General features: G+C 50.1%; 1 protein-coding gene across 1 annotated transcript in view; it reads right to left on the reverse strand.

Moving 5' to 3' along the window:
- ATP2C2 (ATPase secretory pathway Ca2+ transporting 2) overlaps positions 1-8194 on the reverse strand; it is a 59164-nt gene extending 50970 nt beyond the window's left edge. Inside the window, exon 1 of the mRNA XM_044255629.1 lies at positions 8026-8194. Within this exon, the coding sequence (XP_044111564.1) occupies positions 8026-8124 (99 nt within the window). The 5' untranslated portion in view covers positions 8125-8194. The remainder of the gene's footprint in view (positions 1-8025) is intronic.
- Positions 8195-22526: the final 14332 nt, after the last annotated feature.

The following is a 22526-nucleotide window of genomic DNA, read 5'->3' on the forward strand; positions in this document are numbered from 1 at the left end:
ACCCACCACTGGGCTCTTCTCTGGGCACGGGACCGCAGTCTTGACCCAAGTCAGATTCTTTTTTTTTTTTTAAGAGAAAGAGAGCATGAGCAGGGGGAGGGGGAGAAGCAGACCTCCCGGTGAGCAAGGAGCCTGATGTGGGGCTCGATCCCATGACCTGGAATCATGACCCAAGCCCAAGGCTGTTGCTCAACCAACTGAGCCACCCAGATGCCCCAAGACAGTGACTGATTCTTAATAAAAAATGCTGTCACTTTTTGGAAGTCAGAAAGGGAATCCAACACTTTCACTGACTCTTAATATAAAGATCTCCACTTTCTGGCAAGGGCATTCGAAATATGCTTAATTTGCATTGCCATAAATAATAGGCCCCAAGCTGGAACTCTGGGTTTCTGGTCCCATTCTGAGCCCTAACCAATGCCTCCTGGTTGGGAAGGGTCTCCCAGGTCAATATTCTTTCCCCTACCCACAAGGACCCCCAAATTCAGTCTCGCTGAGAGGCAAAGACAAGAGAGACTTAAGGAGTACATGGCATGTTTCTGGGGTCAGCTGTGAAATAACCAGATCTAATTAGCGTGGTGGTTTGGTTTCAGTGGCTTAAAATATAAAGAATGATTACAGGTAGTTCCTGCCTTTGTTCCAGATAGTTCAAATCTTCCTTTGCCCAGGGACTCCGGAATCTTGAAGCACTTCTTCCCCATTGTGCACTTGAGTTTCAAGTTGGGCCAACACATGCTTTGCTGGGCTCTGTTCCCAACCAGTGGGAAGACGGGAAGACGGCGGAGTTGCGAGAACACCGTCCGTCCATACCCTACCTAGGGACTTAGGGCAGATGGTGAGGCTAATAACACAACTTCAAGAGTGTCTGTAACCCCTACAGAAGATTATATATTCTCCCATTATGGCCCACAGCCCTTCCCCACCAATACCCTTCAAGATTCTGTAAGGAAAATAGTGCTACGGGCTGAACCATAGCTCTCCAAAATTCCCAAGTTGAAGTCCTCACCCTTAGTACCTCAGACTGTGACTGTGTTTGGAGGGAAGCCCTTCAAAGAGGTGACTACGTGAAGATGAAATCATTAGGACGGGCCGTAAGCCAATATGACTGGTATCCTACTAAGAAGAGAACATTTGGACACATCCACATGGAGAGAAGACCATGTGAAGACAGAAGGAGAAGACAGCTATCTACGAGCCTTCTAGCTCCTTCCCCCGAGGAGCTCTGGGGAGTTGGGCTCTGCCGCTGTTAACAACAGGGATCCTGACACTGGGATTTGGGACAGGATTTCTAAGATGGCATCTTTGGACACGTTCTCCAGAGCCCCCAGTTTTCTAAGAACTTCTGAACTTGAACTATGCATCTCAACAATTTCCTTAATTAATATAGACCTTCTGGGGGCCGATTTTTAACAAAGCACTGTTAGGTGACACTAGGGCCAACCTGTGTATATGTGACAACCATCACGTGACACCATGCAGGGTTCTCAGTGGCTCAGGGAGGAAAAATGGGCAGGAGAATGGAACCATCACACAGCACACAATATCCCAAGTCAACTCAGTGTAGTCACGTCGTAAGTGGGGCCCGACATGAATCCAGTCTGCAAACAGAGATACTTGCCATAGCTGATAAACGCCAAGTGTAGTAATCAATACCAAGGAAAGAATATTTTTCCCACAATGCCCGACGCTCACTTTGCCTTCAAGTTCACAAGTCAATTCTACCATTACCAAATGACAGCCTTGGACACTGACATTCACAGGTTGCCTGCTGTCTGTCATGCTTAAGAGGCTGATTATCCTACACTAGCAAACCAACTCCTGACATATTTAAATGCCATTTTGTACACATACCTGTAAATAGACATTCTCGGCATAAACATTATCAAAGTCAAAATTCAAGAGGAGCCTAAATAAAGACTAAAGTTCAAGAGTAATGAAAACAGTAGGAAAAAGATAACTATTGGGCAGACGATGCACCAGGTGTGGTTTTGCTTTTTATGTGACTGAGCTCATGGAAGAAGCTATTCCTTTCCACCACCGGCAGCCTCTACCCCCAAGCACCCCTGCCTCTTGATTTTCATGCACTTGTGTAATCCAAACCTCCACCCCTGCCCTGAGCATGGGCTAGACCTAGACTCACTTCTTTTTTTTTTTTTTTAAGTTTTACTTATTTATGTCTACACCCAATGTGGGGCTCAAACTCATGACCCCAAGATCAAGAGTTGCATGTTCTACCAACTGAGCCAATCAGGAGCCCCTAGACTCACTTATGATGAATAGAACACAGCAGAAGAGATAAGACAGCACTTCCAACATTGGGCTATAAAAAGCCTGTGGCTTCTAGGCTTTTATGGATGCTTTCTCAATCTCTCTTGGATCATTCACTCTTGGGGGAGCCGCCTGCTGAGCCATGAGACAGCTCTGTCAACAGGCCCACAAAGTAAGGGGCCTGCAAACAACCACAAGAAGGAGTTTGGAAGTGAATCCTTCCCCCTTCCACACTGTAAGCCTTCAGATGAGACCACAGCCACAGGCAACAGCTGGACAACAACATCATGAGAGACCAGATCCCGGAGCCCCCAGCTGAGATGCACAGATTTCTGACCAGCGGAAACTGTGCGATGATCGTTTGATGTTGTTGTTTTTTTTAATTTTTAATTTTTTATAAACATATATTTTTATCCCCAGGGGTACAGGTCTGTGAATCGCCAGGTTTACACACTTCACAGCACTCACCAAAGCACATACCCTCCCCAATGTCCATAACCCGACCCCCCTTCTCCCAACCCCCCTCCCCCCAGCAACCCACAGTTTTTGTGAGATTAAGAGTCACTTATGGTTTGTCTCCCTCCCAATCCCATCTTGTTTCATTTATTCTTCTCCTACCCACTTAAGCCCCCATGTTGCATCACCACTTCCTCATATCAGGGAGATCATATGGTAGTTGTCTTTCTCTGCTTGACTTATTTCGCTAAGCATGATACACTCTAGTTCCATCCATGTTGTCGTAAATGGCAAGATTTCATTTCTTTTGATAGCTGCATAGTATCCCATTGTGTATATATACCACTTCTTCTTTATCCATTCATCTGTTGATGGACATCTAGGTTCTTTTCATAGTTTGGCTATTGTGGACATTGCTGATATAAACATTTGGGTGCACGTGCCCCTTTGGATCACTACGTTTGTATCTTTAGGGTAAATACCCAGTAGTGCAATTGCTGGGTCATAAGGCAGTTCTATTTTCAACATTTTGAGGAACCTCCATGCTGTTTTCCAGAGCGGTTGCACCAGCTTGCATTCCCACCAACAGTGTAGGAGGGTTTCCCTTTCTCCCAGATCCTCGCCAGCATCTGTCATTTCCTGACTTGTTGATTTTAGCCATTCTGACTCGTGTGAGGTGATATCTCATTGTGGTTTTGATTTGTATTTCCCTGATGCCGAGTGATATGGAGCATTTTTTTATTTGTCGTTGGCCATCTGGATCTCTTCTTTGCAGAAATGTCTGTTCATGTCCTCTGCCCATTTCTTGATTGGATTATTTGTTCTTTGGGTGTTGAATTTGCTAAGTTCTTTATAGATTTTAGACACTAGTCCTTTATCTGATATGTCGTTTGCAAATACCTTCTCCCATTCTGTCAGTTGTCTTTTGATTTTGTTAACTGTTTCCTTTGCTGTGCAAAAGCTTTTGATCTTGATGAAACCCCAATAGTTCATTTTTGCCCTTGTTTCCCTTGCCTTTGGCGATGTTCCTAGGAAGATATTGTTGTGGCTGAGGTCGAAGAGGTTGCTGCCTGTGTTCTCCTCAAGGATTTTGATGGATTCCTTTCTCACATTGAGGCCCTTCATCTATTTTGAGTCTATTTTTGTGTGTGGTGTAAGGAAATGGTCCAATTTCATTTTTCTGCATGTGGCTGTCCAATTTTCCCAACACCATTTATTGAAGAAGCTGTCTTTTTTCCATTGGACATTCTTTCCTGCTTTGTCGAAGATTAGTTGACCATAGAGTTGAGGGTCTATTTCTGGGCTCTCTATTCTGTTCCATTGATCTATGTGTCTATTTTTGTGCCAGTACCATGCTGTCTTGATGGTGACAGCTTTGTAATAAAGCTTGAAGTCCGGAATTGTGATGCCATCAACTTTGGCTTTCTTTTTCAATATCCCTTTGGCTATTCGAGGTCTTTTCTGGTTCCATATAAATTTTAGAATTATTTGTTCCATTTCTTTGAAAAAAATGGATGGTACTTTGATAGGAATTGCATTAAATGTGTAGATTGCTTTAGGTAGCATAGATCGTTTGTTGTTTTAAGCCACTGCATTTTGCAGTAATTTGTTACACGGCAATAGACAATCAATACAACCATTCAACATCAGTGGTTGAGTTTTTTAAAAACGTCACTGGTCGGGTGCCTGGGTGGCTCAATTGGTTAAGCAACTGCCTTTGGCTCAGGTCATGATCCCGGAGTCCCAGGATTGAGTCCAGCATCAGGCTCCCTGCTCCACAGGGAGTCTGCTTCTCCCACTGACCTCATTCTCTCTAATAAATTTTTTTTTTAACGTCTTAAAAAAAAAAAAAAAGGAGGGGCGCCTAGGTGGCTCAGTGGTTAAATCCTGTGCCTTCAGCTCGGGTCATGTCTCAGGGTCCTGGGATCAAGGCCCACATTGGGCTCCGTGCTCGGCAGAGAGCCTACTTCTCTCTCTCCCTCTGCCTGCCACTCTGCTTACTTATGCTCTCTGTCAATTAAATAAATAAAATCTTTAAGAAAAAAAAAAAAGGAAATGTTTAAAAAATATATCACTGGTCATGTCAAAATTTAGTTGCTACATTTGTCCTTTATGATTTTATTATAAAGTTAGTGGCTCTTTTGAGTTGCATTATACACACACAGCCACATTTATTGCAAGTTTTGTGTTTATACTTCTTTAAGTTACCTTCTGATACAAATAATTTGGCAACACTGGAAGACCGCAATACAGGCTTCAAGAAGTCCTATCTCGCTACATTTTGAGAAACACTAATGATTTGTGTGTGGGTGTGTCTCAGAAGTCCCTCCTGTGCCAGCTGTGATCTCTGATTGTGTCTGTTTTGTTTATTTCATTCCTACTGTTTGGCGCGTCTGTGAATGAGTGGATGACGGTAACGACCTGATTTAAACCTTCCAATAGTTCCATGTTGCTCCAGGGATAAAGCCCGAATGCTTCGTGATGGCTCTGCTCTGAATTTGGCCCCCATCCCTGCCCACCAGGAGAGCAAGGAGTGTGTCCATCTTCTACACCCCATCCTTGGCAGGCAGCCCTGGCCTGACACTCGGCAGACGCTCCGTGAACCTGGGCTGAATGAACGGGGGACCACTACGTGAGTCTGCCGGAACCCCATCTTCACCCCAGAAAGCCCGAGGAGGATGAATCAGTTCACCGACCAGGAAGGCAGCACAGGGTGGAGCGCCAGACGGTTAAGAGATGGGGAGCCCCGGGTCAAAGATGACTTTCCTGGAGTTGGCATCAAGTCCTCGGGAAGCAGGAATTTCTGGTCCAACGTTCTCCTCACCCACCATTCAGGTTAAAACAGAGAAGGGTTTTTTTCCCCAAGAGTTGAATTAAGAGGATCTCTCAAACCCCTTCCTTGTGGTGATACTGAATATATGGGAAGAACAAGGCATTTTCAGAGTCATAAGCTCTGTGCTCAGATTCAGCCTCCAATGCTGGCCCACGTGTCCCCTGCCCCAGTCCTCCCTGGCCCATGTGTCCCCTGCCTGGCCACTCTGCTTTCTTGGTCCCCATCATACCCCAGACCACCCCCCCCCAGATCTCTGATTAAACATTTCTTGGTTTCTCTACCATCTGTGGGCCTCTCCCACAAACTTCATTTTGTACCCAGCTGTATCCTTAGCGCCTGGCCCCACCTGTGAGCCTCCATGTCCTCATTGATGATTATAATAATAAAATTGACCTCAGCACAGAGAGACAGGAGACAGAGAAGAAAAAAGACACAGCAAGTTCTCAGTAGTAAACAGTGTTATAAGTGAGCTGCCTGGGCAAAGCGGCGGGGGTTTCAGAGGCTTCCCAGAACACGTGCTCATAAGAGAGAGTTACAACTCTCGTAGAAATGATCGCTGTGAGCACACTTGGCTTTTTTCCATTTTTCTTGGCAAAAGAGGGTTCGAATGGGGGAAGGAAGTGTGAGAGCAAAGGAGGTTCAGGCTCTAAGCTGAGCTGGTGGGAAACAGGTCCCTCCGCCACCCCATCACCGCCCCCTGGCCCCTGCCCCCTGCCCCCTCCTTTCAGTCCAACCTCCTGGGTTTGTACCAGGACCCTTCAGAGATAGGACTTTTTTTTTTTTTTTTTAAGAGATAGGACATTTTGTTTCTCACCGAGCCTTTGCTGCTGAGGACCTGGGTCACCAGTCTCCCCTCCCCTCCCCTCCCCACCGCGACGTTGCCCATCACCCACCCTTCAGGGTGCTACTGAGAACATCCGGGTCCTCGACCAGGCGGGTGAACCCCCCACACACACACACCTACAGATAGTTTGAGGACCTATCATACCCCTGAGGACCCCTCAGAAGAGATCTGGAGGACTGAAGTCCACTTTGGTGCCAAGGTCAAACTCACCCCAGCATCTCAGTCATGTTACATGACCCCCCATGCCCAGCAGACCTGGACATCCTATTAAATCTAATCATAATCAACCACACATCGGGAGTGTTTGAAAAATACCCAGCAGGATGCAAAAACCAAAAAAGAGAGAGTCAGGCAGAAAAGGCAACAATATTGGCAAACTGACTTCACACTCCTTCAGCAGAACCCAGCACATGACATGTGGGTAGAGAAACTGATCTCAGCAAAAGAATCAAACTCTACAGGCCATGTTGAACCCACGTGTCCCTTCAGAAACACAGAGACGACGGGAGAATTACTAGTCACCAAGCCCTGCATTCCTACAGCCCCGGCACCGGAATTCTCGTGCTAACTTACACATATAAAATACTATTTATTTAATGCACAAATATTTAGGAATCATACCACAAAATCGTTTTGACTGTTGTCATTCTTTGGGAGGAAAATTCAGTAGTTTAAATTGAGTTTTTCCAACTGCTCTTTTCCATTAAAAAGTAAATTTAACTGGGAGGTCAGATGGCCGTGTTCTCCTGAGCATGCCCAAGGCACTATTTCAGGAATTTTATTTTTGAATGACTGATTAGGCTGAAAAGGAAAAAAAAAGTGCAATGTCCCCGAGAGGCTTTTGCAGGAATTCAGCGCTCTCCACTCTCATAGCCCCGCAAGGTGTGAAGCTTAGACTCCTACAAACCTAAGGAGAAAGTCACCAGGTCATCCACTGAGCCTGGCTTCCCCAAGTGGAAGGGCTTTTTTGGATAGCTGTGTCAGTTCAGCCACTGGGAAACCCCTTCTCTCCCCAACCCTCCCATGCCCCAGGCCTGAAAATTATGTTGATTTATCCTAGAGGGTCCCCTGGAGGTTGCTAAGTCAACATACAAACCTGAGTGCTTTTCAAAGCTGCCGTTGCAGACATAGGAAGTAAAGCTAGGAGGCCTGGCTGCTCGTTACCCTAATTCCATCATTATTATTACTATCATGGCTGAAACATTTTCCCCAGGTGTTTGTTTTTTTTACATCACTTTTTTTTTTCCAACTCAAGTAACTAAAAAAAAAAAAAAAAAATCCATACAGCAGCCTGAGTGCAGAGACCTAGGAATTTACATTCTCCGGAGCCAGAGAAACCGAGGTGAAGTTCCTGGCTGGATCGTTTGCTAACTGGGTGCGTCTTAAGGGGCACATGTAACCTCTCTCTGCCGCAGTATCAAATCCACAAAATGGGCTGTCTGTCCTGAGAGGCTTAAATGGCGCGAGCCCGGCTCAGAGCAGAAACAGGAGCTGGCGTTGCTCCAGAGATCTTTCCAGAGCCAGGGGCAGGAGGGCGAGCTGCGGGAGGGGTCCCGGCGGAGGGTGGGGTGCGGTGGGGCGGAGGGTCAAGTCGCACGGCCCGCGCCGGGTCGCCCGGACTTACCAGGATTTCCAACTCGCTCCTCTCCAGGGGCTCGTACAGGTGGCCCGCGCCCGAGAAGGGGAGTTTCTGCAGGAACTGAGAGAAGCGTCTTTCGACCATGGTGACTAGGCGAAGGCCCCTCGCTCAGCCTCCCGTCCCCCGGCGGCCGCCCCAGCCCGCGTCCCTCGGTCCCCGGCGTGCCCGGGACTGGCTGCGCGCGCCCAAACCTCCAGGGCCGGGGCCGGGTTACCAGGTAGCCGCCTACCTGGCCGCCGCAGGTGGGGCCCCGCCCCCGGGGCGGAGCTGCGCGCCCGGCTGCACCTGGCGCACCTGGCCCCGCCCCGAGAGCCCGCCGCTAACTTAGCGCGGCGTCGACAGCTGCGGCTGCTTCCCGATCGGGCCAGATCCTAAGAATCACCTGGAGCGAGGGCCGGGGTGGCGGTGGGCGTGCGAACGCTGGCGGAGAATGCGGATTCCCGGACCTCGCCTTACCCTGCGCCACCCGGGTCTGGAGCTGGCCGGGGAGCAGGACTGTAACGAGCGCCTGTGGTTCTTGGGGGGCAGCGGAGTGTGGTCCATCCCAACACGCTGGGAGCACCGCGGACCCGAGCGGAGTCACACGCCTACCAAAGCTGCGCGGCTCGGAACGAGCCACGTTGCCCCTATGAGCCGTGGTTGCTTGTCTGTAATTGAAGCAGAAGGCTAAGATCTCACCCCCAGGGAGGGCCCTGGGAGTGTACGCCAGGGCGGGCAGGAGGGCCGGAGCACCCCGCTGCCTTTGGGATCCATGGGTCTTGGACAACCTCTGAGCCCTGCATTCTCGTTTGCAGAATGGGCTCCTGCACTTGTTAATCATGGGACCTGGGGCGGGCAGGCGTCTTACATTTCCAAGCTTTAACATCCCCACCGTGAAATGCCCACCGTGACAGCACTCCTTCACAGTGAAATGGAGGGTGTGCTGGTGCTATCACCAACATCACAGGGAAGTTTCTGGACTCAGCTGGCTCCCAGAGCAGATGGGGACGGTGCCCCCCAGGTGGGTGTCTTGAAACTCTAAGGGGCTTTGGCTCTGCGTGGCACTGGAATCCCTAACAAGCCTCACCACTTAGTAGGGAGGTGGCTTTGGGGAAGGGCGTGCCTCTCCTCTGTGCCTCAGTTTCCTTATTTATAGAGTGGGCTTCTTGATGATAAGAACTATAGAGCATAACATGGGTAGTTTTTTTTTTGAGCGAATATAGGCCACCTACCTCAACTGCTCCCCACCACATGGCTACCTCGGCTCCATTTCATCTGACAGGCTGTCCTGGTGGCCCTTCTTGTTTCTCCTGCCTCTTGTCCCTTGACCAAAAGAAAACAGGCTCCCAGCACCACACTGCCTGACTCCACCAAATGCAACAAAAGCTAGAAATAATAGAAAAAGCAGTATGCTGACATGGGTCAGTCCAGGCTTGAATCTCAGCCTTGTTCCTTCCAAGTGCATGGCCTTGGACAACTTTCCTCACCTCTCTCCACCTCAGTTTACTTATCCACAGAAGGGGGATGGCACTACCAACCCCTGAACAGGGTCCCAGCAGGAAACAGGTGGCACCTTCACACTGAGTGGTTGGGGGAGGGTTTGATAGCCATGCTGCTTACAAAGGTGTGGGCAGGGTGCAGAGAAGCACAAAGGGACTGCGCAGCTGCCCAAGATTAGCAGCAGTGGGAAACTGCTGCCATCCAAGGCTGGGAAGGCAAGAGGAGGGAGCAGTTACCCAGACAAGGGTAACTGTATGGAGCTGTATGGAGCTGAGAACTTTGGTGAAGGGAAATGGAATGGAAGCCCCAGATGCAGACTCTTGGGCTGGGAATCCGAAAGAGAAGGCAGGAGGATGGAGAGAAGGTCTGGGGGAGCACAGGGGAGATACAGGAAACCAACTGTACAGTCCTGTAATGTTTCCATAGGTAGAGATCCTAATAGTACTATCTAGTCCCAGACATAGTAGATCTCCAGGAAATTTTATTACTAATATAAAAGATACACGGGAACTCAGCTCACTTCTTTCTCGGGTCCTTTCCAAGTGGCATGCTGAGATTTTGAGACAGAATGGGATCCAGGGAGGAAGAATGTCTTGTTGGCATAGAACTTCATGTTCTCCCAAGGGCGTCAATCGGGCGTGGTTTCTCTAGGCGGTGCAGCTTCCAAGAGCAGGGAGGGAATGTGTTGGCCAAGTGCCTTTCCCTCTAAGCCCACCCTGTTGTGTCCCATCACAGAGGCCTCTGTTCCAGCTCGGAGATGTCAAGGCTAGAACTCGTGGATCAGAGCATTCAGGAAGGAAATTCTGGGTAGAGGACATTGTGGAAGGCCTGGACCTGTTGGCATGAAAAACAAAAATGGAGCGGACCACAGAGAAAGCAGTTAGAGTTACATGATGGAAGCCACTGAAGGGATACCTTGAGGCTTAAGTTCCATTTTTGTTTTCGTTGCACTGTGACCAGCCCGCATACCAGCCAGCTAATTCTCTTTTTGTGTTGAGACTTTGTGCCTGTATTTTACGCAGCTTTGTCAATATTTCAACGGCACTAGAAAAGCTGGTATGTTCTTCGTAAGGGTATTGATAAGCTGCGCTCTTCTTTGCAAATCAGTTTTGTATCTATTCATTCTAACTTTCTAAGGACATTGTTCATGTCCTTACTTTCAACTACTTGATCTGACATGGGAAGAAAATGAAGAGTTTAAAATTTCCCTAATTGCTTTCCCGTCCATTCATTTCCTCGTCTGTCTGAATTTCTGCTTTTTGTATTATGCTTCCCAGTTAGTTAGTGCATATCATTTACCTGTTTATGCTGACTCTTGTAATTGTTTAATACCTCCTGTATCTCATTAAAACATACCCCTTAAATTGCACTTTGTATAATTACCATTGCCACTATTTCTTCTCCACGGTTAAGTCTGCATGATCTAAACGTGGCATCTCATTTTTAGCTGTTTTGTTTCATTTCCCCCTAGACTGTAAACTCTGTGAGAGCAGGGGACTATCGGCATCTACCATGGTAGATAATGTTCCTGTAACCTGTTAAATGCCCCCCAGATATTTATTTGGTGTGTGTGTCTCTCTCTTGTAAACTGTAGTTCTTGAAATTTATTCTTTAAAGATTTTATCTATTTATTTGATAGAAAGAGAGCACAGCAGAGTGTCAGGCAGAGGGAGAGGAAAAGCAGGTTCTCCACTGAGCAGGGAGCCTGATGTGGGACTTGATCCCAGGATCCTGGGATCATGACCCGAGCTGAAGGCAGCTAGCTGCCAACCAACAGAGTGACCCAGGTGCCCCTTGCAATTTATTCTTAACCTTAGATTATTTGCATTTATGGGGAAATGCATTATGTCTATATTGTTACAGTTATTACCGTTAGACTGACTTCCATCATCTTCATTCACATTTTATTTGGTATCAGTTTTAAATGGTATCATTTTGAGGCAAGCACTCTGCTATTTGCTGTCATCTTTTACTCGGATTTCAGAATAAAATCCCACCGAAAGGGGCACCTGGGTGGCTCAGTGGGTTAAACCTCTGCCTTCAGCTCCGGTCAAGTTCTCAGGGTCCTGGGATGGAGCCCCACATCGGGCTCTTTGCTCAGTGGGGAGCCTGCTTCCTTCTCTCTCTCTCTGCCTGTCTTTCTGCCTGCTTGTGATCTCTGTCAAATAAATAAATAAAATCTAAAATAAAAAAAAAAGAAAGAAAGAAAGAAAGAAAAATCCCACCGAAAATCCTATCAGGAATCTGAAAGCACTTCAGAAATAGAGACAAATATTTATACTCTCTGTTTTGATTTCTTTTTACAATGGAGTTTTTTTTTTTTCATTTTTCTTTTTCTAACCTTTGCTTTTTTTCATAACTGTAGTAATTTAATCTGATTACAAAAACCTCAATTTTTTTGCCTTGTTGTTCTTGTCATGTGTTCCCCACTTTGCCTTGTTGTTCTTGTCATGTGTTCCCCACTTTGCCCTGCTCTCTATATCCTTTGTTTTCGAACGTCCATTCCTACTTAGCTTGTCCTTTTGTTTGGATTTCACGATGATCACTACTGACTTCAAGAATTTGAAGATTTCCTTCAAGAATTTTCTGTCTGCCTTCAGCTGGGCAAATTCTAGAGGGCACTCTGAAGGAATCAAGTCCCTCAAGATGGTTTGCTGGGAAACTTACTGAGCCTGTAGCTCTAGCAGCGATGCCGATGCTTTGGCCGGTACTGAGAATTGAGGGCGGGTCTCAGCCCAAAGCATCCAGCCTTTCCTGAAATATCTGCCCTGGGCACCTTCAACAATGAGGTCCCGCCCTTCAACTCTCGTTCACTATATGAAAGTGGTGTCATTTCATGTCCATAAATTATCTCCCAACAATACACTCCATTGGAAAGAGGTGATGCAATCCCAAGGCACCTGAAACTTATTTAGTAATAAACCTCCCTCACAAATTATAAGGTTGGCATTTTGAACACATCCTTTTCCGAAAGGGTACACCATACAAAGGGTATCAGGTGGCGTGTGCATGCATGTGGGTGAGCATTTGATTTTAAGAATGAGTTGGAAGTTATGGCTCTGTACACAAACCCTCAATTCAGTTTGTTTCTTTAATGGCCATGCACACAGGCAACGACATGATCATCTTATAGATGAAGATATCAGAATTTAGGAAGGGAAAGCTACTTTCATTCATTCAGCAAATAGTTTTTTTTTTTTAAGATTTTATTTATTTGACAGAGAGAAATCACAAGTAGATGGAGAGGCAGGCAGAGAGAGAGAGAGGGAAGCAGGCTCCCTGCTGAGCAGAGAGCCCGATGCAGGACTCGATCCCAGGACCCTGAGATCATGACCTGAGCCGAAGGCAGCGGCTTAACCCACTGAGCCACCCAGGCGCCCATTCAGCAAATAGTTTTAAGCACCTGTTACGTGGCCGTGGACCCCTGAACAGAAAGGACTATTCCCGTATTTTCTCTCCTAGTAGGCGTGACAGGCTGCACATACATCGATGTGTAACGTAGAGTCAGACAATGTTGTGGTTGAGTAAGCCCACCCCGAAGGCATGTGTCACATCCTAACCCACAGAAACGGTGTGTGTAGCCTTATTTGGAAAGACAATCATTGAAGATGTCATTAAGTTAAGGATCTCCAGATGAACTGGATGTCCTCTAAGTCCAGTGATTGGTGTCCTTCCTTATAAGATTCAAGGGGGGGTGGGGTTCCCGGCTGGCTCTGTCGGTGGAGAGTACAACTCTTGGTCTCAGGGTCATGAGTTTGAGCCCCACTTTGGGTGTAGAGATTACTTAAAAATAAGCTCTTAAAAATCTTAGAAAAGAGAGAGAGAGAGAGGAGGAAAAATACAGACCCAGGGAGAAAGCTCCGTGAAGATGGAGCAGAGGTAGGAGGGCCCAGCCCCGAGCCAGAGAACATCTGGGGCCACCAGGAGCCAGAAGAGGTGAGGAAGGACTCACCCCTGGAGCCTTCAGAGAATGGTCCTGCCCACACCCCATGCCCCCGGGGGAAGAGGATCAGACGTGAATACCGGGACAGTCTTCCATGCAGAACCAGAAGGCCCAGAGCCAAGGCCTGGGGTGAAAATGTGCTGGGCTTGTGTTACTGCAGTGAGACCCGCTTGTGTGAGACAAGTCACACCTTTGTACCACAACTATAGTCACACACACACACACAGCCAATTTCTGGGCACCGCTCATATCACAGTCTCCTTGTTACTTCTCCCATAGTCATTTGCTGAAAGGAGGGGGACCTTGGCTGAGCACGTCCCACAGCTGTGAGCATTTCCGGGCTTCCGAGGGACTTCATTTCTGCAGGAGGGAGCGGGGACAGCCCCATGGAACAGGACACCAGGTGCTAAAAGAGTGTGCCTTGGGACTTGCTTAATCCCAACAGGTAAATACATGGCACAGCTGCCCTTGCTCCTCTCCCACACGCCCGTGGCGGGCGTTGCCGCTTCCACACAGGTGACCCCTCTCTGCTGGCTGGGACAGGCCTAGGAACTCTCGCCCTTATCACTTTTCTTACCCTACAATTGTTCAGACCTGGCACAGGAACAAAGCTATTTGCCAAGAGATTTCCAGAAGAGGAAGGAATGATCTTGGGCAGTGAGAGTCATGGAATCTTCTAGAAGGTTCCATATGCATGTTACGGGTGAAAGAGGAGATTCCTGTGTGTCAAGTCCATAATGTGCACTGGGGTTCGCTCTTGGTGTTGTATATTCTGTGGATTTTGACAAATGTGGAACATCACGAACGCACCATCATCATGGTATCATACAGATGGCTTCCCTGCCCTAAAAACTCCCCTGTGTTCCACCTCCCCTCACCCCAAACCGCTGTCAACCACTGATCCTTTCACCATCTCTACAGTTTTGCTTTTTCGGACCGACTTATAGTTGGAAATTTGACTTTCCTTCAGAATCTACTCTCCTTTAAAAAATTCAAGAGCAGGACGGCTGGGCGGCTCAGCTGGTTAAGAGGGTCAGGGCGCGATCTCAGGGTCACGGCACTGAGCCAGGCGTCGGGCTCCATGCTCAGCGTGGAGTCTGCTTGAGATTCTCTCTCCCTCTCCCTCCGCCCTTCCCCCCTGCTCTCTCTAAAATAAATAAATATTTAAAAAAATTCAAAAGCACCCAGACCCATCACCCAGAGTCAGAGAATTTCAGTCCGAGGCAAAAAACGCCCAAGGGCTTCCATATGTGCACTCATCAGCCTTCACTCCCCATGGTCACGCAGAGGTGAGCACCCACGTTTGGCTGGGGTGCTCCCAGCTCTAACACGGACAGCCGGGGCATCCCGGAAAAGCCCTCAATCCCAGCGGTTAGCTCCCCTCGCCCCACCCCCATATTGTTCTGAGGCTCACACCTGCTTCAGCCACCCCCCTGCTCCCCCACCTTTCCTCAAAGGCCTGACTCTTACTACGGCCGGGCCGCCAAGCCCTGGCCCCTGACTCTCTCCCCACCTCCCCGAGCAGGCCCCTCTCCTGGGCCCCAGGTACAGGCATCTCCTCGCCAGCCTCCACCAAGAACACTCCAGCAGACCCCTCACTCCAAACCCTCGCCCCGCTAACACCGGCTCAGGTTTTAACTGACTGTGGCTTCTCCCAAGAGGCCCCTCCAGATCCCTGGACCAGGTGAGATGCGGAGTCAGGGGCGTCCCCACCCTCCCTGCGGATCCCCCACACTCCCGGCCCGTTACTACATTTGTGAGTTTCAAAGAAGGTTCAGAGCACGAACAGCCGAGACACCCGGTACCTGCGGTGAGGGGATGGACAGGATGCGGCCGCGCATCCAACGGAACAGTATTCGGCCATAAACAAGGCAAGAGGAGTGGCCATGCTTCAACCTGGATGACCCAGGAAAACGTGCCACGTGAAAGGAGGTGGACCCAAAAGGCCACACACCGCAGACTCCAACCGTAGACTCCATGCCTATGAAACAGCCAGAACGGGCAAATCCAGACAGACAGCACGCTAGTGACTGCCAGGGCCTGGGAAGAAATGGAAATTTGGAGATGATGGCATTTCTTTTTGGGGTGATGATAATTTTCTGGAATAGAGTAGAGGGATGGTCACTGGACTTTGTGAATAGAATAAAACCTGCTGATGTGCGCACATTAACAGCGGAAATGGTGAATCTGATGTTACACGCATTTTATCTCAATAACGAGGTATATTAAAAGAAGACACTGTGTACGTGTTTACTGAATGGAAAATGAATGAGTTTATATGTAGTTAAACTGGGAAACCTGATCGGAAGTTAAATGAACAATTTCTACTGGCTTTTTCATATAATAGAGTTCAAAGTTTCCGGTAACTCCCTTTGAAAACTCCTAGGGCCCTGGGGTTCCCAAGTGACGTTGTGCCTGAAGGTAGGTGGCAGCGGGTGGGGGAGTTCTCAGTGAAGTAGCTGTTAGAATGGGGGAGAACCTTCCTTTCCTGGCATGCTGCGGCCTGACCTGGGCTCATTTCCTGAGGGTCAGAACTCCAGCAGGGTCTTGGACACGCCCGTAGCCAAAGAACAGAGAGGTGATGGTCTTCGACTCCCACCTGGCTCCCTTACTCAGTTCTTTGTGCCACATTCTCGGTGACTTTGCAAAAATAAACAAACATCTGAGTGTGCCTCTCCCCTCCTGAAGGCCCCCCAGCCTGGGCTTAGCAGAGTGGACGCTGTGGGCACCCACCTCTAAGGGAAGCTTGCTCACTGTGGCTCTAGGCATGAAGGGTTTTATTCTGGCTGAGCCAGAACTCGGGCTTAAGGCCCCCGGCCTTGGAGAGCTGTGAGGACCATTCTGGCAGCTTCCCAGGACCCTCCCAAAGGATTGGGATCTGGGATCTGGCTGCCCACTGGGGTGCCTAAGCCGAGCACACACCCTTTGTCAGCTTCCCCTGCCTCTTCTTCCCACTCCCCTACTTCTGTTTCCCATGGGGTCTCCTCCAGAAACCTTGGGAGCCGTCACAAGAGCACGAGACTTCTCATGCTTCTCACACTGGCTTCTGCCAGCCGCTGCCAGCCGCACCCTGCCTCCGGGGTCTCAGGGTCCCACCCCAGGCCCAGACAAGGACTCCTATTTCCTCCATTCAGGCCCAGGCTTGAGCCCCTCCCCAGGAAGCATCCCCCCACCCCTGCACCTCATTAAAATGTTCTTCACTGAGCACTCTGTGTACTTTGGTATAAATTTTGCTTCCATAAAAAATTCTGTTAAAATTTAAACAAAAGCAGATAAAAGCTTAACGAGAAACAAGATAGTGACGCAGTCTGACAGCACGTCCCTGCAGGATCCTTATTCGTTACAGAGGGAAGCCTGTGCCGTTACAGGGGAGGAAGCTGGCCAACCTCACCTGAACTGAGGGACCAGCCAGGGACAGATGACACAGCAGGACCCTGGATGTGACGCCCCCTCATGGAAGTGCACTTCGCTGCTGGGTATCCCTGAGGAAACACCGTGAATACTAGCGTGAGGAAATATCACCCCCAGAGTGACGGGGACCCAAGGAAACCACTGACTTGGACTCCTCAAAAATGTCAGCTTTGGGGAAGACCAGGAAAGGCCATGGAAGGCTCCAGATCCAAGGACACTGAAGAGTATTAACAATCAAATGTCACTGGGATTCTGGATCGGATCCTGGATCTCGGGGGGGAAAAAAAACTCTATCTTTTGCTCTAAAGGACACGAGGGGAACAATCCGTGGACTTGAAGCAGGAGTGCAGATAGATAATGGTGTTTTATGGTGTGAATTTCCTGGTTTTGTACTCTGGCTATGTCAGAGAACGTCCTTTTTTGGAAGGGCGCCCTGACGCTTTCAGGGGTGAAGGAGGGAAGAAGGCAGAGAGAGGTGGGCGCGGGGAGCGCACAGGCAGACCTGGAGAATCTAGTGATGAACATATGCAAATCTGAAAAAGTCACAAGCTATACGATTCGGCTTCTAGAACATTCTTGCTGGCACAGGGTCATGGAGATGGAGAGCCGCTGAGTGGGTTCCAGGCTGGTGGGGAGGAGGGTGGGTGCGTTTAGGCGTAGGAGAAGGGGGTCTCTGTGGGGAGAAGCGGGTCCGTGTGTTGACTGAGGTGGTGCGTGCGGGCATCTAGGTGTGGGATCGGACGGCTGGGTTTCCAGCCCAGCTGCAGCCGCACTTCCCGGCCCTGACGCATGTGGGGCCGAAGCCACCGGCTACCTAGCATGGAGCCACGTGAGACACAGCCTCTGGGGAGCCCGAGTTAGGGGAGCACGGGGCCTCTCTGCACAGTTCCTGCAGCGTCCTGCGAATCTGAGATCATTTCAGGACCAAAAGTTCAAAAACTAAAAGAAACGGTGCCCCACATTTGTCACCTGGCATCCCCCGTCCTGGTTTTTTCTCTCCTGGTGTTTCTGTTCACTGACTTCCCTGTTTCGTTCCCCACCCAGACCCCGTGGGATCCGTCTTCCCCATTCCGGGGTTCCCCTCTCTCAGCGTCAGGGGCTTCCCCTCTAACATTCAGAACCTGCGGATCTTTGCCAGTTGCAGGGCCCGGCGTGGCTGAGTCATCTGACCCCAGCCCACAGCTAGGAGAAGAGGGAATTGGTGTCCTGGGAGTTGGATGCGAGCACCTGCCCGCAGAACCGCCACGCCACAAGCCGCCACGCAGAGACTTGTTCATTCGCTTGATCATTTACCCACTCAAAAATCCAACACTGAGGACCTACTACGTGCCTGCGCTGGCGGGGCGGGGCGGGGACACACAGTCCTTGTCCTCCAAGAGCTGTGGGTCTGGGGGAGAAGGAGCAAACCACATGGCTCACGCCACAATGTCACAGCGTGCAGGACCCCGCAGGGGCCCAAAGGGGCACATGACAGTCTAGCCAGAAGCTCAGGGAAGACTCCCGAGGAGGTGGTTCAGAGGAGTCCGGGCGGGGAGAAGTGGGGGGATGCACAGTCCAGGAGAGGGGCACTTGCACAGTGCCTGGGATTGGCAGATGCTCCGGGGCAGGGGACGGGCGCCCTTGCAGACCCCACGGGTCTGCCCACCAGATAGCTCCACACAGCAGGGGCTGGCGGTGTAGCCGGGCACAGGACGGTGCCAGCCGTCAGGTTAACAGCCACAGGCCTTGTCTACATCCGGGTGTTGTCCACTAACCACCTCCTCCCGTCTGGTAAAAACCTTCTCTGAGTGTCTTGCCTTGGGCTTCCCCAGAAGCAAACCTGTTTGAGAGCAAGTGGTTTATGGGGGGGGGGTGTGAAACCTTGGCTGACGGAGCAGGGAAATGAAGCAGGGGAGGAGGGGAAGGAACCAAGAACAGGGCCTCGTGGAGCCCGTCGCCGTGCTGGGCACCCAGGGCACTGTCTTGCCAGGAAACCTGCGGCGACAGCACAAGACCATTGTCCCCATCACGGAGAGTGGCAGCTGGGGCAGGGGCACTGAGGTCACAGGGACACGTGCAGACCATCCTCCCCTCGCCACCGTGTTCCATGCGCTGCCAAGTCCACTCTACCCCGTTCCTGGGCGCAATGAGAGCCATGAGCTCGGCTGACCTGTTCCTTTTGCTCGGTTCCACTTCCTGGGCTGCTGGCAGGAGAAAGCTTGGCAAGGTCGGGCGGGAGAAAATGCCCATCTGTGGTGGCTGCCCATGAGGTCCGACTCCACGCTGCGAAGCCATCTCGCAAAGGTTATCACGGTTACCTTAAGTGCGAAATACGACAGTCTTAAAGAACCACACAAAACCAAGGTGTGGCTTGAAGAATGCTTATCAGGGGAAGCCCTGGAAGCCACCAGCCAGCGGGGACAGAGAGTGGGACATGGTCATCCTGCCCAGGACCCTCCGCCGAGAGCAACAGCTCCCCCACCCCACAGAGGTGCCCATTCTCCCGACTTTCCACATTCACATGTTCATGGCTTCCTTACCCACCACTCTGCTTTGGTCTTGTGCATGTTGCTAACTTGGTGTGTCCTTCGAATTTCTCGAACCCTCAGGTTTCCTATCTGCATTCATTTCTAGTCACCACAGTAAAAGACCATCACGAGTTTGATGGCCGAAAATGACACAAATGGACTCCTCACTGTCCCAGAGGTCAAATGTCTGAAACAGTCCCGCTGGACTGAAATCCGGGGGTTGGTAGGGCTGCATTCTTCCCAGAGGCTCAGGGAACAACACAGGCTCTTATCTCTTCCATCTTCTAGTAGCTGCTGCATTCCTCCGCTCCCGCTCCCGAGGCCTCTTTCCATCTTCAAATCCAGAAATGGCTAGTCAAGCCTTGCTGCTCAAGCTGCTTCACCTTCGTTTTGCCCCTCCTGCTTCCATTTTACGAGGCCTCCTGATTGCCCTCGGCCCATCTGGACTATCTTCCTCTCTCAAGATCCTTAACTTGCGCATACCTGCAGAGTCCCTTTTGCTACATGAGGTCATAGGTCACATGGACAGCTTGAGGGGCCATTTTGCAACCTTCCACTCCACCATCTAACTCCCCACCCTTTACAAGTTACCTGTTGGGGAATCCAGGCCATGTGGCCTCTAGCATCCCCCGCCACCTGGATTTGGCAGATCTCACACTCTAAGTGCAGCTCTGGACGTTCTGTCCTCCACCTCGCTGCAAACTGGCAAGGTGATCGTGACCCAAGGCTGGATCAGGCGCCATCCCCCTCTCCAGATGCCAGGTTGTCCCTTTTTGTGATGCTGGGACTCACTGGCTCTGAACGTCTAGATTCACGAATTCACTGGGCAAAACTGTGATATTCTAATCCCAACATTTGCTTTGAAGTATCACTTGGAGTACTTTCCGAAAGAGATGCTTTCCCTCGTCTCCAGGCGGGCTGCCCACTGGGACGGGAAAGGCAGACTCGCTGCTTGATGCCTGCCCTTGACCAGTTTTCAAGACAACACGGTGATTCCTCAATATCCTCTAAAGAAGATCCACTAAATTTTTAAAAACACTTGGTGAGCTCACGAATTGAAATGTAGACTTTAATGGATAGGTTCATAGATTTTTATAGCAAATATAAGGGTTTTTTATGATTTTATTTATTTATTTGAGAGAGAGCGAGATCAAGCAGCAGGCAAGGCAGAGGGAGAGGGAGAAGCAGGCCCCCCACTGAGCAGGGAGCCCAATGTGGGACTCGACCCCAGGATCCTGGGATCATGACCTGAGCCGAAGGCAGATGCTTCACCAACTAAGCCACCAGGCACCCCTAAATGTACCTTTTTTTATTTTTTTAGAAGATTTTATTTATTTGTTCGACAGAGAAAGATCACAAGTAGGCAGGGAGGCAGGCAGAGAGAGCGGGGGGAAGCAGGCTGCTTGCTGAGCAGAGAGCCGGATGCGGGGCTCGATCCCAGGACCCCGAGATCATGACCTGAGCCAAAGGCATAGGCTTTAACCCACTGAGCCACCCAGGCGCTCCTAAGTGTACTTTCTAAATGAAATTCCTAAGCAAAAATAAACAAGCAGGACTACATCAAACTAAACAGTTTTTACACCGTGAAGGAAACCATCAACCAAACTAAAGGCAGCCTAGTGAATGGCAGAAAATATATGGGTATTGCATAAGGAGTTAGCACCCAAATACATAAAGGACTCCTGTAACACTGCAAGAACCAAACAATCTGATTTTAAAAATGGGCAGAGAACTTGAATAGACATTTCTCCAAAGAAGACACACAGATGACCAACGGACACGAGAAGACGCTTAACATCGCTCATCACCAGGGAAATACAAAAGTCTGACGAGATCCCACCGCATGCCTGTCTGAAAGGCTGGCATCAAAAAGACAAGAGAGCAGGGCTGGCGAGGATGTGGGGGCAGGGAAGCCTGCTGGAGGGGGCGCCAACTGGTGCAGCCGCTGTGAAAACAGTACGGGGTTCCCCAAAAAATTAAAAAGAGAAGGATGAGCGGGTCTAATAATTCCACTTCTAGGTATTTACCCAAAGAAAACAGAAGCAGGAATTTGAAAAGATCGGCGCACCCCTGTTTATTAGAACACTATTTGCCACAGTCTGGGCGTGGCCGTGACTTCTGCGGTCGGCAGACACGTGGGCACAGAAGGTGTGGTGTGGCACACGGTGGGCTCTTACTCGGCTGGAGGAAGGACGTCATGCTGCCATTGGCGACAACGTGGATGGACCTGGAGGACACTGTGCTAAGTGAAGTCAGTCACGGAAGGACAAATCCCATATGATTTCATACATATATAGAATTAAAAATAACAACAAAAATAGCAATGGGATCCTAAGTATAAAGAACAGACTGGCGGCCTCCAGAGGGGAGGGGAGCAGAGGGTCAGCAGGACGGGTGAAGGGGAGGTACTGAGGTCCCCGGGAGGTCACACTGTGAACTTGCCCCACGGCCACACGTGGGTCGGTTGTCTTGCTCCAGAGCTTGGCCTGATTGTGCCACTTGGATCGGCACCTCCCGCTTCTCGTAGGCTAAGTGCTGTGACTCGTCTCACGTGCGCAGACAAGGAGACTAGATTTCCATCACTCTGCTCCAGTTCTCAATTAAACGTAGGTCCAGGAGTCTGTCCTCTTGAAATTAACGGTATGTAACTCGTGTTTCCAAGCCTGAGGGACAACCACACCCGGGGCGACTGTCCTCGGTGTTGGCTCTGAGCCCAGCCCCCATCGCCTGGCCCTCAATCTTCCTGGAGTCCAGAGCCCCCACCCCACTCCTTGGTTGTTTGTCCCTGTTTCCCTGCTCGGCCCTGGAGGCCCGGAGAACCTTCCCGGGGCTCCCAGAGGCATCACAACTCATAGAGCGGGGCGGGCCCCTCCTGTCTCTCTGGGCCTTTAGGGAGCCCATCGCCTGGGGCAACCGTGAGCTCCTTCCCCTCCATGTCTTGCCACGTCACTGCCTTGCAGCCTCCCCGCCTCAGGGGGGTTCCCTGCTTTTCCCAGCAGCCCCCCCAATCTCCTTCACACCTCCCCAGAGGCCCATCCCCAGCCCTGCCCCTGAGAATCAGGCTCCTCTTCCTCTCACCTTGGCCTTGCCGCCCGTGTTTGGTAAGAACACTTGCTGGGCACCGGGGAAAATTCTAGGTGCTTTCT

This window comes from Neovison vison, chromosome 7 (genome assembly GCF_020171115.1).
Source record: "Neovison vison isolate M4711 chromosome 7, ASM_NN_V1, whole genome shotgun sequence".
NCBI lineage: Eukaryota > Metazoa > Chordata > Mammalia > Carnivora > Mustelidae > Neogale > Neogale vison.